The sequence below is a fragment of the Dasypus novemcinctus genome, chromosome 5 (assembly GCF_030445035.2).
Source record: "Dasypus novemcinctus isolate mDasNov1 chromosome 5, mDasNov1.1.hap2, whole genome shotgun sequence".
Taxonomy (NCBI): Eukaryota; Metazoa; Chordata; class Mammalia; order Cingulata; family Dasypodidae; genus Dasypus; species Dasypus novemcinctus.
Window position 1 is genome coordinate 43051612 of NC_080677.1, and position 17233 is coordinate 43068844.

The 17233-nt window shown below is 40.1% G+C and overlaps 2 protein-coding genes across 2 annotated transcripts in view; one reads left to right on the top strand and one right to left on the bottom strand.

The window, feature by feature from the left end:
• The window catches only part of BZW2 (basic leucine zipper and W2 domains 2), a 55134-nt gene extending 48148 nt beyond the window's left edge, over window positions 1–6986 (bottom strand). Inside the window, exon 1 of the mRNA XM_004467942.5 lies at window positions 6588–6986. Coding sequence (XP_004467999.3) covers window positions 6588–6844 — 257 coding nt within the window. The 5' untranslated portion in view covers window positions 6845–6986. The remainder of the gene's footprint in view (window positions 1–6587) is intronic.
• A 30-nt stretch (window positions 6987–7016) lies between these two features.
• ANKMY2 (ankyrin repeat and MYND domain containing 2) overlaps window positions 7017–17233 on the top strand; it is a 31983-nt gene continuing 21766 nt past the window's right edge. Inside the window, exons 1-2 of the mRNA XM_058296916.1 lie at window positions 7017–7353; window positions 15944–16008. Coding sequence (XP_058152899.1) covers window positions 7287–7353; window positions 15944–16008 — 132 coding nt within the window. The 5' untranslated portion in view covers window positions 7017–7286. The remainder of the gene's footprint in view (window positions 7354–15943; window positions 16009–17233) is intronic.

A 17233-nucleotide genomic window follows, 5' to 3' on the forward strand; every position in this document is an offset into this window, starting at 1 on the left:
GCTACTTGCTAAGGAGACCACTGGACTCAATGCATAGACATGAGTGCAAGGTAAAATTTAAAAGTATTCTTGAGTATGCCCTGCTAATATTGGTAAATTTTACATTAAAAACAACAACACAGATTAAGAAGTTGTTCTAAATCATGTTTCCCCCCCCTCATAGATACAAAGGAACATTGTTATGGAAATGCCTACTGACAACCATACTCTGCCATTAAAATTATTTCCATGAATTTGTCTCACAGGTTTAACTGTTTCAGCAATGTCTTTATTCCATTCATCAGTAAAAACAGATAAAAAAAAAAACTGGAACAGGCCAATTAAAAAAAAAAGGAATCCAATTGAGAAAAACAAGTGCTAAAATTCTTTTAAGGTATAGGCAAAAAACAGGTTCCATGGATCAGACAGCCAAATATATTTTATTTGCAAAGTAAGCTTCACAAAATATTTCCTATTCATTTTATTTTCTAGCTACTTTGGATAATTTCATTTAATTTTATATGGAATGGCAAATATTCTAACTACATGATTTTCTCTCTCATTGTTTCTCTTTATGGACATTATCAACTTTCTTGCTACCACCAATTGAAGATACTAGTTTCCACTTTAGTCTTGAAAACATGTGAAGTTACATATTACAAATTATTTGAGAGCCAGGACATACTGATGCAATGTGCTCTAAAACATAATGTACTACTTGTATGGTTTTAAAAAGTTGGCATATCGAGTTAAACATGTTTTAAATGAATTACTCCTAGTTCCATTATGACTGGCCATAAAAATTACAGTCCTATCTCTATTTTATAGGCTGTTTCCTTGGAGGATGTTCTCCCCAGAGTGCTCTTTCCTGCACTGCCTACTCAAATTCACCAACTCTTCAAGACCCAGTCAAGTCTCACCTTCTCTGTGATCCAGCCCTTCCACTGAGCTCCACTTGTTCCGTACTCCACCCTTGTGTCTGTGCTGTGCTGGGAGAAGACTGGAGAAGATTAGGTGGATGAGAGGCCACTTGAACTGAGAAGAATTCAAGTAAAACTTAATGAACAGAAATGTGTGCAGGAGGGTACCCCAGGAGCAGGAATTGTGGAGGGTGGGTAGAGGAGTAATAACATTGTGAGAAACGAAGCTGAAAGACTGGCAGAAGTCAGGTAGCTACTTGAATGTGCAAAGGGAAGTTCTCACAAGAGTACAGAGTTGTAGGCTGACATAACCAGTCAGGACAGGACTTTAGGATGGTTATATAGTTCCTATTGTTTTAGGGCTTGGCCATAGCATCCCAATCCCCAGTCCTGTGATTATGCTTGGTTGCCTCCCAGGAGCCATTCACAATCACTCCCTACTGGGTCAGAAGAGGCTATTTAATGGGGCCATTATCCTCCATAATCAACAGACCCACAGAAAGGTTTTACACAGAGGCTGATGAATATGGTTTTAAAGGGCTGCTTTGTCCGCTGGATCAAACACAATCCCACAATAGATAACCAAATGACAAGAGATATAAAAAATACCAATTTTGTAGCTTAAAATATACTTATTGGAAAGGTGAATGCTTACCTTTCACCTTTTGACGCCAAAATAGCATTCGATTTTTAATTAGTGTTAAAGTATAATTATACTCATCAATAAGAGGTGCCAGCCTAGAGTTTTACATTCCACAGTGACACTTCGTGTATCTAATGTTAATTTGAGTCGAGGATGGACATATACTATATAGTTCAAACTTTTCCTGCAGTGATCCTGGACTGACTACATTATCCTTAGACATTGTAAAAATTTAGTTTTGAAGCTTAATGAAATATCTTTAAATACTCTTTAAACAAAGTATGGGAAGACATGTTATAAACAGTATAAAGAAGATTCCACTACACATGGTCTTTGGCAGCATTACTATCTAATAAATCCAAAACATGAAAGAAACTTGAACATCAAGATCAAGAAACAACTTACAAGGTAGCAAGAATCTACAAAGTAGGTATCAAAATAAGCATTTAATTAGAATGAGTGCCTAGCAGACACAGCTGATAGTGAGTCTGGTCCTGATTTTCCTATTATCATTTATACTTTTAATAATGCTAATATTACTCAGTTTTGGTATTTCTATTTTTTTTTGGAGATGCCTTCTGAATCAGTTTATGAGGCATACATGGAAATCAGTATCTCTACTTTATTCACATCTTGATTTTCTCAGTGAAACCAAAAATACTTGCACCCTTTGTTCAGACTTGTCTGTAAATTACTTTGTCAGTTTCCAAAAAAGATGATTAACTGTCAGTAAGATATTCATAAGCCTGTGACAGAAGCCCTTAGTAATGCCACCTTCCTTTTAGTTTTGTGGAGAAGTTAAAATGTGAAGTGTTTATGGAAATGCATTGTTCACAAGACAGTACTCTGAAGATTAAGGTGCAGCTGTTAAATGAATAAACTGCATAAGCTGAACTCAAAAAAAAGAGAACACTTCTTTCATATTACTTTTCCTATGTATTAGGAAAACACTTCCAAATTTTCCTTTTAAAATTTTCATTATGGAAAATTCCATATATATCTAAAAGTAGAGAGATGGTTCCAATGTACTTATCACCCAATCTCAACAGTTCACTAGTCAATTTTGTCTCATTTATACTCTCACCCATTCCTTGCCCCTCACAGCCACAGAATTATATTAAAGCAAATCTCAGATATCATATCATTCCCTCCCTAGATGTGTAAGTAAATTCCTCTAAAAGATAATGGATCTCTTGAAACTATAATCACAATATTATTTTCAAACCTAAAAACATTAAAATTCCTTAATATCACCAAATCTTTGATTGGCCAAGAAATATACTTAGGTCTAAGAAATGAAAGTCAAATATCAGGGAAAACACAACTCTGAAAGATATAATCCTTAAAAATGAACTATTCCCCTGCAATAAAAAGGAAGTTACATTCTCTTAAAGCAGAGAGCTGTAGCTTAGAGGCTTTAATGGGGGAATCCAGGATGGAATGCCAAATTTGTATGGGTGCAGAGAAACATTTTTTCTTTGGTGGACAGCATTCAGGGAATGTCAAGAAGCCTGAGACCCAAATGTCTCTTGCTCTTGATTATGGCTGTGTGTGCTGGGTGCCATATCACATCACACTGCCAGAGGTCAAACTGAATTCAACTCAGGCATATACTGAGCATACACTAGGTACATGACCATGGAGTATGTTCTTGAGAAACAAAGATACATTGGATCTAGTTAATGTATAGTCTAAAAGGAAAGGGTAAAATATATATTAACAAAAACAACATCTATAACAGAATGTGATGAGAAGTGTTTTAGATATTTTCATGGGAACCCAGAAGAAGCAATGAGGGCAACTGAATTCAGGGTGGTTAGGCCCTATAAGACAGAACAGAATTATAAGATGCCAATATTGACACCAGCAACTATGGTGCCTATCAGTAGCATCCCCCATGCAAAGATCTTACTTAGTATCCCCTTTGTGAGGGACATGAATAAATGTGTTTACTAGTGTCTGTACTCAGTATGACATTCCGTGAATGCTAGAGGTGGTGGGAGAATGAGAGAGGTGACCACAAAAGCTGTTGAAGGAGGTTACATTGAGGTAGTGTCCTGAAAACTGAAGTTCACCATATCTGAGGAGGGGAGACTCAGTGAAGAGAGAAAGGAGGTCATTCCAGGAAGTGAGACATAGGAACAATGGGGCGGAAGTTACAGGCATGTTAGGAACAAGCAGTGTGGTTACGTTAGAGCAAAGAGTGTGGGAGGGGCTGGCTGACTGGAAATGCAGGCTGGGACCAGAAGTCCAAGCTACCAAGCCAGACCTGGGGCTTCCAATCTGTGGCCAATGGAGAGCCATTAACACATCTTAAGTGAATCTTTTCTATCATTTTACAGCATAAATCTCACCTTCTGTGGATGATGGGTGCTCGATGTTTATTAAAGTGATAGTTCTTTGAATTTGCTGGATAGGGTGAGGTAAGCAAGAAACAGGCTACTTATGAATTCACAGCAATAGGTAGGAGGTCTATGGTGGCAGTAATAGAAAAAGAGATGAGGGGACTCATGAGAAAATTTCAGACATTTCAGAGATCATTACTTTTAAAAAGGTGAAGAAAGAAATAAAAGAGAGACCAAAGCATCCTACACAATTTATTATGATGTATGGAATAATGTTAGTATGGCCCATTTCTGTAAAAAAAAAAAAAAAAAAGAAGTGGAAATACACAAAATATCTCTGAAAGGTAATGAGAGAAACAGATGCCACTGGTTATGAAGCAAGAGAGGGGACTGGCAAAAGAGATGGGAAGAGAATTAATTTTTGTAACTTTGGCATGTTGAACCCATACAAATGTATGAACTAATAGTCAGAGAAAATTTATATAATTTCCTCTTGACTGCCAGGCATATGGGCAAGTAATAAAGAAAAGGTTTTGGGGACAGATATTGGTTCCAATTCTGGCACTGTCCTTCCCAAAGGTGGGGCTTTGGGCATATTAACTAATTTCCCTTAGTTTCTGGCCTCTTACTTGTAGAAATGGAGATAATACTAATTCCTGGATTGTTATAACGATGATTAAAATAAATTTATGCTGGGAATCTAATAGAATATCTGGTACCAACTAAATATTCAATATGTAGAAGCTATTTTTATAATCAATAAAACTTTGATGTGAATATATTCTTAGTTCAAGAAAAGTTTCATGACCTAGTCAAATGTACTCTATTGGCTAACCTTATTCTTACATTAATTATCTATGATGTATAAAATGATGTAATTCATTTGATGAACACTAATCCATTGCATGTGTTTCTAGATATTTAAACTGAACATCTTTTATCTGAATTTCTAGGTTGGTGTTAGTTTTTCCCTTTAAATGTCATTGACTCTAAATTTACTGAGGTCATGTATTGACAGTAGACTAAGTATCAACCAGGTACCATGAGGCACTAAGAAAATAGAAGATGCTATCTTCAAGGAACTGACAACCCTGTAAGACCAAAAGGTGTGACATTCAGGTAACCAGGGCCCAAATTTGGCACAAGAGATGGAACTACTGGGCAACTAAGTGCCTAATTCTGCCCATGAATCTGCCGTAAAATATGAAGTCATATGTTGGAAAGCTTACACTCAAGAATTTTCTTAGGTTTGTAGATGCCTCCTACATAATAGTATGTTACAATTCAATTGTAACTGTGACAGTAACAGCATTTTAGTATTACCAAAGATCAGTCACTCTCAAAAACCTTACTACTTGATGTTTGAGTATCCACATCATTATTACAGCATTGTCAAACAAAAGTTTCTTTGTTATACATTGAGATGAATAATTTCAGACCATTTTCACTTGAGATGTCCCAGCCTCTAAAGATGAAGCCTTAGGGGAAAAAAAAACCAGCTGGGACTTAGGGAAGATTTTTGTTAGAGGCAGGAAATAATGCTGATCATTTCCCCGGATTTCAGAAGTGTTAGTGAATGCTTTAAGCAAAATGAAGGTGCAAAGACAGAGGAAAATGCATTCCACTTCATATATGTCACTGGGGAGAAAGGGTGGTTGGTCCTGGGGATGTCTCACAAAAACCCATCTACATAACTATTCAAATATTTCTCATTGAAGCAGATGGGTCTTGAGAGAAACATCAATACTAGTTAGTCTGTAGAGAACAGTAAGTAAACACCAATTTTTAAAGAAGCTTTCATTAAAGCTGTAAATACCCACGCGAGCCCTGGAGGGATGCTTGACTATATACTGTAGCAACCAAATCTTGTTTGAGCCACAGGAGGCTACATACTTGCATTTACCCCCTATCTATGGTCGTAGCCCAAGACTACATTTTACACTAGAACGAAGACTGGATTAAAAGACTAATCAGAAGCTATATATATAGACAGCACCACCAGTTAGATCCTCGCGCCCTTATCCCCTCCCCCTTTCCAAATCTCAAGATCTGAGTTACAAAGAGGTTTGGAACTCTAGCAGAGCTTAGAGGCCCTTCCTTCCTCCTCCACGAGGCCGTCTCTCCTGAATGAAGTGTTAGTGCAAACGTCAGTTGCTTCCAAACATCTTAAACAGGCACCGCCGGACGACCAGCTTCCAGAGTGGCCCGAGAGGAGATGACAAGTACCGGGGAGGGCGAGGCTTGCCAAAAGAGAACTCCCTTCCGTCGAGTCTATTCTCATCGTGTGTGCACCTCGATCGTAAAGGGGAGCGCTCTCCTCATCCCTTGCCCAGAGCTGGCCCAGCTCGGGCCTCCCCCCCCAAGGCGCATCAGACGGTGCCACGCACCCCACCAGGCACACCCGCCACTTCCCACCGCGTGGCCCGCCCCCGCCCCGTCTCGGCCCCAGGGGCTCCCTCCCGGGGCGGCCAGACGCGGGGAGCGCGGAGGTCGTCGTCCCGGGGCACTGATAGGTGGCGCACGCGGTGCTGACCGGGTGCCGGGGGAAATGGGGCTCCTCCACGGAGAGGCAGGAAGCCGCTCCAGCAGCACATGCTTCCTCGCAGCCCGCTCGCGCCCGGGTGGAAGCCCCCTGCGGGGGGCGGCCGCAGCGCCTCCAGCGCTCCCCGCTCCCCCGGCCCCGCCTGCGCTGCCTCTCACCTGTCCGAGGAGGTAGCGACGACGCGCGAGGCTGAGGGCTGCAGCGGTTCCGGCGGCGGCGGCGGCGGCGGCGGCGGCGGCAGACAATGGAGGAGTGAAGGACAGACACATTGACACCGACACACGGAGCCCGGCGGAGCCCCGCCTCGCGCACCGCCCCGACCTCCCAGCCCGCCCCCTGCTCGGGTGGTGCCACTCTCGGGGATGCGGAGGAAATGCTGCGAGAGCGGGGCACTCGGGACAACCCAAGGAGCCATCTAAGGACATAAAGTTGCCAGAGAGTGAATTGCGAATATTGAGCGATCTTCGAATATCCGTACCGGACGGGGTGGGGTGAGGGGGAGGGCAAGAGGAATTTAATTCTCCCCTCCGTTCTTCGCTGTTTGGTTGCTCCTCCCCGGGCTGGCCCAATGGGGACCCCTTGCGGCCGCCTCTCTCAGGTCCTCCTCCCGGCCGGGCCAGTGAGGCCGCGAGGGCGGAGCAGGGGCTGGGCCTGCCGAGAGCGCCCGCCCGGCTCGCCCGAGCTCGCCCGCTGCCTGCTGGTTGGCGGGCGGGAGCAGAGGATCCCGGCGTTTCCGCGTTTGGCCGCTCGGTGCCCTGCTCTCAGGTTGCCGCTGCCGCCGACATTGCCAACGCAGACACGTTATTTCCTTATCATACTTCCAGAGAAACGGAATAACCTTCAGGCTGGCGGGAGCAATGGTTCACGTAAAGAAAGGCGAGCTGACACAGGAAGAAAAGGCGCTACTGGAAGTCATTGGGAAAGGTATGGGTGCTGGGCTGCCAAGGGGGCGCAGCCAGCCTGGCCGAGGCGCGTGGCGGCGCCCGCGGGGCTCCCCTCGCCCGGGGGTGGGGGCGGGGGTGGCGGATGCGCTTTCGCTGCGGTTCTGCGAGGCTGGAAGCCTGGGACTGGGAAAGAGCGATTAGCCCTTTGGTCTGGAATGGGTGGCGGGGGCGGAGAGGGGTGGAGAGAGGAAAATTTCTGGGGCGGGACCAGGGATGGCCTTGCGGAGTCTGGTCCACTAAATCAGCCTGTGGAAACACGCAGGTTTCTGGGCTCCACTTACTGGGGTGTGTGTTCCTGGGTGTGCTTTATCCAAAACTCCACAGGTGATTTTTGACCACGGTGCTTCTTGGTCACCGTGGCTTGGTAGTTTCAAGTTCTTAGGCGGGTGTCTAAGGGCCATTTAGACTTCCGGAGGCCAAAAGAACTGGATCCCTTTTGCGTCCTCGTACCCGCTTGGGGTGGAGGGAATTTTTCAAGAAACGTTTTGTTTTTGTTTTTGTTTTCAAGGATTAGGTCTGCCGCGTTGAGGCTTCCGTTTCCAGGGCCTCACTGGCTTCTTTCTAGAGCCCGCGGCCGCGGCTGGAACCCCCAGAGAGACGAGGCCGGCGACTGGGCGTTCACACTCCTCGCCTCGCGCAGCGTCGCGCCCCTCCGAGCTTTCCCTTCCACCCTCCCAACACGCGTCCCACTTTGCGCCGCTGGGGGTAGTAGGGAGGAAGACGCAGGCTCCAGGGACTCGAGGGCCGGGACCCGCTTACTAGTCAGGAGCCAGAAGCCGTGTTCCCCCGCAGTCCCGGAGTGGACCTTCCAGGGGAGTTCCTTGCCAAGTCCCGCTACCTGGCAGGTGACACAGACTATATCTATGTGGCTTCTTTCGCACCGTCATGGGGACAGGGATGCGTGGGTCTGTGGGCACATTTTTTTTTATTGTCTTTTTTTAAAGGTACATAGATCACAAAAAAATGTGACATTAAAAAATATGAAGTTCCCACATACCCCACTCCCCACCCCCCACTCTTCCCACATCAACAACCTCTTGCATCCAATGTGGCACATTCATTGCACTTGGTAAATACATTTTGGAGCAGTGCTGCACCTCATGGATTATAGTTTACATTGTAGTTTACACTCTCCCCCAGTACATTCAGTGGGTTATGGCAGGAAATGCAATGTCATTGAGGACAACTCCAAGTCCCGAAAATGCCCCCACATCTCATCTCTTCTTTGTGGACACATTTAATGTGGGTGTTTTAAGCCCAAGAATAAAATAGCCAAGTCTGCCCTCAAACACCGGAGAAGTCGGTCATTGCAGCTTAAAACTTCCCTAGTTCCTAGTCTATGCTGTAGCCAAGAAGTCAGGCTAAAATCTAAGCTCCCAGAGAGTAAGATAGTTATTCTCTATATGGACAAGGAAATGTAAAGGAGAAAAAATTCCAGGTTTGAACTCAGAAGGTACACATGAGCTGGGCCCACTCAGTTTGAACGCAACAGTTCTGCCTAAGTCAGTCAGCTATATTTGTCATGATAAGTGTTCTTTGTCCAGAATTGTGTGTATGGGGGGGAGAAAGGGGGTTGAATTGGGCATTTTTATTGTTTGCACTGTATGGTTCTCCCTGACCAGTTTGGCTTTGCAGTCTTTCTGTACTGCCTGCCTCTGCGTAATTTCTCTCTACCTTTGTCACTCCTGGATTCAGTTCACCAAACCTGTGAGTCCAGCTATGTGCCTGTTACTATGTTGGGCAAAAAGAACACAAAGGATCAATTACCAATCCACCAGGGACAGAAATTATGTTTTTCTTCCTTCTTTTTTTTTTCTTTAAAAGGTACCGGAGATTGAACCCGGGACCTTATATGTATGAAGCAGGCACCCAACTGCTTAGCTACACCCATTCCACCAAGTTATGTTTTTAAACAGGCCAGAGCGCTCTATAACATGTTCTTTCAAAAGTGTAGACAAGTGAACAGTTTTATAATTTGGATCTCTGAAAGGGGGAGACAACTTGGATATATTAGGTATCCTCCAATTTTTATTTTGATTGTTATGTAATAAAGAATTAGTGTGAGTTTATTCTGATTAGTGCTGAGAATGTATCTGGGCTCACATCTGCTGTGGCATCAAGTTGGTATGTAGATGCTGTGTTTCACAACCTTAATTGGCTTAGGCTGATAAGAAAACTGAAGTAGAGGGAAGATGTGATATATTCTTGTCAAGTAAAGACACATGTGACATCACTGCACTCTTGAAGAAATGTGATGGGAGACAGAAAATAACTACAGTCAACATTTACTGAATGTTATTGTGAGTCAGGCATAATTCTAAGCACTTTTTACATGTATTAATGCATTTAATCCTGATCAGCTAGGAATTATTTTTAAGCAACAACATTATGAGATTTGGTGGTTAACAGTATAGTCTGGTTTGAAATTCTACCTCCATCATTTACTGGTAATGTGCCTATAGGCAAGTTATTTTATCCAAGTGTCAGATTCTTCATCTGAAAAATGATGTTGTGAGGATGAAATTAGTTAGTATAGGTAAAGCATTTAAAATAGTATTTGTATTAACTATTATTATGGTAAAGATGCTAAACTCCACTTTATTTTTTAATACAAAGTTCTAAATTTAATCTTAAAATTTTTCGTGCTTTACTAACAACAAAACAAATCTGAATTCAAACGAAAGGAATTATACTTTAACAGAATATTTCTTTGACACATAAGATAGTTATTCTGAAAAGAAATCTTTAAATTTAAGAAAAGGTTTTATTAAAAACTGAGGTTCAAAATTTTTTACTTTTATTAATAGAAAATGTCAAATATACACAAAGGAGATAGAATAAGTTAATGAACTCCTGTATATCCATCACCCAGTTTCAACAACTTTCATCATTCTACCATTCTATTCATCTGTATAAACTCCACTTTAAAGATAAGTAAAATGAGGACCTTAGAGGTTAGATAACTTGCCCAGTGTCACACAGATAATAAGTGGCAGAGCAGAGGTATCATGTAGCCCATAGTCATATTAATATGCTTTCCTTATTTTGTGTGATCTGTGTATCTTAAAAAAAAAAGATAAATAAATTTTTAAAAATATGCTTTCCTTAAAAACAAACTAAACAACAACAAAAATAGCACCATGCTGTGCATTCCAGCTTATATTCACTTTGAAAGATAAGTTAATTTCATCGAAACATTGTCATTGTTTTAGTTTCCTTGGCTCTTCAAGCAAATACCATGAAATAGGTTGGGTTAAAAAAATGTGTATTTAAAAAAAATAATAAATAAAAAGGAAAAAAAGAAAAAAATGGGTATTTATTAGCTCATGGTTTTAAGGCTAAGAGAAAGCCCCAGTCAAGGTGTCATCAAAGTAATGCTTTCTTTCCAGGACCTGGCATTCTGGGACTGGCTGCCTTGTGATTTTTAGTCCTTGGTTTCACTGACACATGGGCAGACCATGTGGCAGTCTTTCCTGTACTCTCTGTTCTCTTCCCAGTTCTGTTAATTGCAGCTTCTTGCTTCCTGTGGCAATCTCTCTGTGTGTTTCATTCTCCTTATGAAGGACATAGTAATAGGATTAAGAGCCATTCTGGGCCACACTTTAACTGAAATAACCTAATCAAAAGATCTTATTTATGGGTTCACACTCACAGGAATGGATTAAGTATAAGAACATGATTTTTGGGGGTACATACAGCTCCAAACCAACAATCTATCATCTGTCGAGTTAAATTGAACTTTAAATGTTATTGATTTTTAAAATTTAGTGTGCATTTAATTTGTAAATTGATTTTTGCTTTACAGTTGAATAAAGGACATAAGTAAAGTAGCAAAGTTTTATATTTGTGCATACCAGAAACAGTTTTTATTTGGGAGGGTGGGAAGGTTGTTTTTCCTTTGGTACCTTTCTTAACTTTGAGAAGCACTAGTTATTTCTAACATTTGGAAAATTAACAATAAATTTTCAGCAAAGCCTCACCTGTCATCTTGGCCAATATGAAATAAATTCAACAAATGTGTGAGTGCCTCCCATCTGGCAAGCGCTACAGTCTTGAAGTTAGCAGACACACACTAAGTAGCTTACAGTCTAGAGAAGAATATCATATGTTGCTTTTGGACACTTTTATAATTTATTTTTCTGAGTGAGTTTGCACACATAGGTATTCTACAGATTGTGTATTTGTCAGAATCCAAGAAGTTGTTCCAGATATAACTGAGAAACTGTTTCCTACATATCTATTTAAATCATAGTTAAGACAGCATCCATTTCACAATATATGAAAAGAGAGCACTGAAATCCCTGAACCTCATTTAACTGGCTATATTATTTATAGAGTAGACCCACTCTTCAAAGCTCTGATATCTCTTTCAGTTAGCATTGAGGGAGCACAATCTCAACATAAATTAAATCTTCTTTAAGAATATAAGCCAGAAGAATTTTTCATTACTTATCTTGTTTAAACCCAGAAATTCCTAGGATCATTATTGATTACTTACAAGAAAGTAATATATTTGCTAGTATTTTTCTCATGATTTGTGTAAAAGGAATTAGACACAAACTTGAACAATAAAGTTTTTTTCCACTAACTTTATTGAGGTATAATTAAAGTGCAATCAGTGACATATATTTAAAGTGTATACTTTCTGTCAGTATTGACATGGTTTCATCCATGAAACCATCACTGCAAATCAAGATAATTAACAGTTCCATCACTCCAAAACGTACCTCATGCCCCTTTTTAATCTATCCCTTCCTCCACCCCTAACTCCAGGCATCCGCTAATCAGTTTCTGTCACTGTTGATTAGATTTCTCTCTTCTAGGATTTTATGTCAATGGAATCATGCAGTATGTACTGTTTTTGCCTGTCTTCTGTCATTCAGTATCATGATTTTGATCCATCTTTTATGTACCAATAGTCCATTTCTTCTTTTTCTTCTCCTAAGTACTGTTACGTTGAATGGATATATCAGTTTGCTTGTCCATTCGTGTTGTTGGACAGTTCAGTTGTTTTGAATTTCCGGCCTTTAAAATAATATCCTGCTATAAGAGTCTACATAGTTATTGTTATTTCTAATGCCTTTATATTTAGAAAGATTCAGTCCTACTAGCAATCAATTATAGTACAGAAAAAGAACAATTTAACTTAAAAGATGTAATTCCAATTAACTATAAAGAAGTCTGAGCAATTTATGTACCCACTATAGGCGTCATTGTCTTCATTCACAAAAAAAATAGTGCTTTTAGATACTATACTTGTTACACCGTGCTTCTTTATGGTAACTTAAGGACATTTTGTTACAAAGTCTCAAAATAGATATGAGTAAAGTAATAAAACTTTTAGAAACATCACACTTAAACACATTTTCTATATGTTACTATTAGAAGTCTGCTTTAGGATATATCTATGATGATGCATAAATCCCTATTCTTTTAAAATTAAGACTCAAATATTTTTAAGTGATTTTACTTGCAAATATCGCTTATAGCAACTAAAGTCAAATATATATATTTTTATATACTTAGATATAGATTTCTTTTTGGGGATTCCACTAAATAATGAATGAAACCCATATATATCCACTTGCATGGATATGTGATGCATTTCTGTAAACAGAAATGTCAAGTTTGTTTTCTTCCTTTTGTTCGTTTTGGCTGCATCTGCATGTCTCCCATAGGGAATCTGTGGTCCCAATCTAGATAGTGGAAATGTCACAATGAATTGTATTGTGCTGCCCTGAATATAAAAACAGAAAAAGCAATCTAACATGCACTAAGGGCTTACTGTGTGTCTCACTTTAGGACAAGCCCTTAATCCTCCTCAGTACTTTAAGAGATGGATACTGTTGTCTCTGGCTTTAGAAGAGGAAACTAAGGGTTTTGTAGGTCATGTTCTCTTTCACAATAGTCCTGAAAGGGCTATAGTGTGGTAGAAAAGAGGGCAGTAATAGTGACATTATCACTCTCTTAGCATCATCTTTTCTCTGGTAAAATGGTGGTTCATCCAGGTAAGTCGAGCAGTCTGACCCTAATGAGGCAGGGTATGTATTCTTTGACTTGAGCAACCTAGAGAAATTCTCTAAAGAGAAACAAATTGTTAAACATTTCTTTTCTCAGTTTAGGTCTTTAGATTTTTGTCTCCAGTGAAGTCAAATGTTGTCTCATTATACATCCCTTCTTAAAGTACTGTAACCCTCCATATTCAGAGTTTGTTAAATCAGATTTAACTATTTTCTTTCCCAGAATAAAGTCATTCATCGTTTCAACCTAATTGCAAAATATTGTTTGAAAGTACTATGCACAGTAAGGAAATGCAAAAGGTGAATATTCTTTTTGTGAGCTGTGCATTTCACATTGCCATGCTGTCCTAGACCATCTATAATTTATTACTAATGTCTTGAAAATTAGGAATATTAAATAAGGAATCATCTCAATCTTTGCCTCTTGTGTTAATTGGTTTTCATTCTCTAGAAGACCAAATTATTTCAAATAAAATTTTTTCATCCTGGTCCTGTATTTCAAAAGGCTAACCATAACATATTGAAAGATATGTATGTGTGCGTACCTCGTCTTTTTTTTTTTTTTTAAGAATTCCTCCCTGGCAGATTTAACTTAGGTTGTTGGCTGTTGGGTTAGACATTTTATAAAACTACCAGCCTGTTTTATAATGTAAGCCAAATGTTTATGATGGTTCCCCTTCTACTCCCTACCCCCACATGTAGCACGATTGACATGCTCACAGTCCTACTAGTATTCTCCATTTACTGCATGAATATCTCCTGACCAGATAGAACATAGCTTTAGTCATTCCTCAGTGCATAGAGGATTCAGCTGAGGCATCTTCCTCAAATGAAACTGGGTGTGAGAGTTTTTATTCTCTTTTAATTCATCTCTTAAAAGTATTTGAGCAGGGAAACGGATGTGGCTCAAGCATTTGGGCGCCTTCCTACCAAATGGGAGGTCCTGGGTTCAGTTGCCAGTTCTTCCTAAAGAAGACAAACAAGACAGCGGGCTGGCATGGAGAAATTACGCAACGAAGAGACACAGTGAGGAAACACAATGAGAGACACAACAAACGGGGTGGAGGTGGCTCAAGCAAGTGGGTGCCTCCCTCCCACGTGGGAGTTTCCTGGTTTGGTTTCCAGTGCTTCCTGAAAAGAAGACAAGAGCACACAACCAACAGACACAGATAGCAGATAGCGAGCACAAACAACAAGAGGGTGTGGAGGGGGCAGAAATAAATAAAGTATTTGAGCAGTCTCTCGTGACAAGCCAGAGATGGATAAATGTTCACCTAGAACATGCTTACAGACTTACATGATCAAAGGCTCTCCCCTGTTATTCTTTGGCGATTCAGTCAGTGATTTTAATTGCCCTGACATGGAGCACAGGGTCAGAAAAATGCACTATTTACAAAAATAGCTGCTGTCAGAATACAAGGACTTATGGATCATTTACTTGATATTTTCCCAATAGAGCTATTTCTATAACTAGGAGATGTTTCTCTGTTTCTCCACTGTTGGTGAGGGGCAGTCAGATGTCATACCTAAGAAAAGGGACAAGGAAAAAGGGGTATGCTTATCTGTATTCTCCATCCCATTTTGAACTCTGGAAAACCTGAGAATTTATCACAATCTTGAACCATAATTCTAAATTCAAAGAAGAGAAAAAGTACCTCCTAGTTAAGGGATGCTCCTGTTCTCTTATGTCCGTTTGGTGAAAAGATATCTCATCAGAACATGTAATTTCATTGTTCTCTTCCCAGTCGAACCAGAAATTATTTTGGCAGAATGTTTGGCTGGCTCTTATTAGTGATTATAATAGCAATACTCTCATATATATTTTTAATGTAATATTATTACAAAGTCAATAAAAAAAATAAAAAAAAAAAATAAAAAAATAAATAATAGCAATACTCTCTCGTGCAACTACTTGTTTCTCTCATTATGCCTTTGGAAGACTTGAAAAACCTGACAGTTGTGGCTCAATTATAGCTTATGTCCAAATTTGATGAGGACTGACCTTCAGATTTACATTACATGATTCTCATTGTGATAGTCTGAATAGTGACCATATAGTATCAACATTTTAAAGGTATATTTTAAGCTAAGCACTTGCAAACCAAGCATTCTATTATAAACATGCCATCAGTTCACAAGGCCTAGTGGTGACAAATTATATAAACACTGACCATATTTTGAACTCAAGTTATTGCATTGACTGGAATTGAATTTTAGCTTTTCATGGTTGATTGGACTAAATGCTCTTTAAGATTTGTTTCAGTATAAGAGTCTTATGCTTTGTGGTTATTGTATTACTACCCAAATAAAACATGAGAAATTTAATATGCTCTAAGGTCAGTGGAAGTAAAAACAAGATGGAGCTGTTTTGATGTCTGTAAATCTGTCCTTCTGGGTAATTACTTTGTAGAATAGAGTGTATGATTGGATATTTTGTTTCTTAGCAACCTAACCTGACTAAAACCTTTCAAGTTTATTTCTGGCACTTTAGACTTTTTCTATTCTAATGATAAATGACCCTACTTTACGTCTGTTTTTTTTTTTTTGAAGGTACTGTCCAAGAAGCCGGAACACTTTTAGCCAGCAAGAATGTTCGTGTCAACTGTTTAGATGAGGTAAAGTAAAAAAGCTTAATAAAGTGTTTTATTATCTATCAGAATAGATAATATATAAAATTTAACAATGACTTATTTTCTAGCATTTATGCACATGTTATACTAATAATCTCTAAACCAAACCCTAATTTATGAATAACACAGCTCTATAGAAACACCCAATTAAAGGAGTCTCAAAGTTATAATTGCCTTATCATTTTTCTATTACTACTCCCAAGAAATTTTGACTACTCCCACTATGTGACCTCTTGTACAACAGCCTGAAAGGTCCTCAGCTCCCCATAATCCTGATGTGAGCAACCCTCAGAGAATACTGATTGCTTATGTTCATAGTAATAGCATGGAGTCCTCGACAATTCAAATTATGTTCAGCATTCTAAGCTTTACTGAAGTAAGGTATTATATGTTCATCCAGAACAAGTTTGTCATTCTACCACTTACAGAGTTTAGCCAGGTTACTGAGAAAATTTGCTTACAGGGAATAAATTCATTCATCTGTCAAATACTGTTAGATATCTACTACATATAAGGTTGGCTGTTTCATTGGAAATGTACAAAACATGAAGATGAAACAATATTAATAGACTGGTGTAAATACTACTGTGTTTTAGTCTGCCAAAGGGCTCTCAATGCAAAGTACCAGAAATCTGCTGGCCTTTATAAAGGTAATTTACTTGTAAAACCTTACAGTTTCAAGGCCAGGTAAAGTTCAAACACCAGGGAAGCAGGCTTGGCCCAATTGATAGGGCATCCGTCTACCACATGGGAGGTCTGCGGTTCAAACCCCAGGCCTCCTTGACCCGTGTGGAGCTGGCCCATGTGCAGTGCTGATGCGCACAGGGAGTGCCGTGCCACGCAGGGGTGTCCCCCGCGTAGGGGAGCCCCACACGCAAGGAGTGCGCCCCGTAAGGAGACGGCACAGCACGAAAGAAAGTGCAGCCTGCCCAGTAATGGTGCCACACACACGGAGAGCTGACACAACAAGATGACGCAACAAAAAGAAACACAGATTCCCGGTGTTGCTGATAAGGCTAAAAGAGTCACAGAAGAACACACAGCAAATAGACACAGAGAGCAGACAACTGGTGGGGGGAGGGGAAAGAAATAAAATAAATAAATAAATCTTTTTAAAAAGTTCAAACCAAGGCACTTTCAGAGATGCTTTCTCACTGGTCAGCTACTATTGATCGTGGTATATTGCCTTGTGATGAAGCAAGATGGCTGC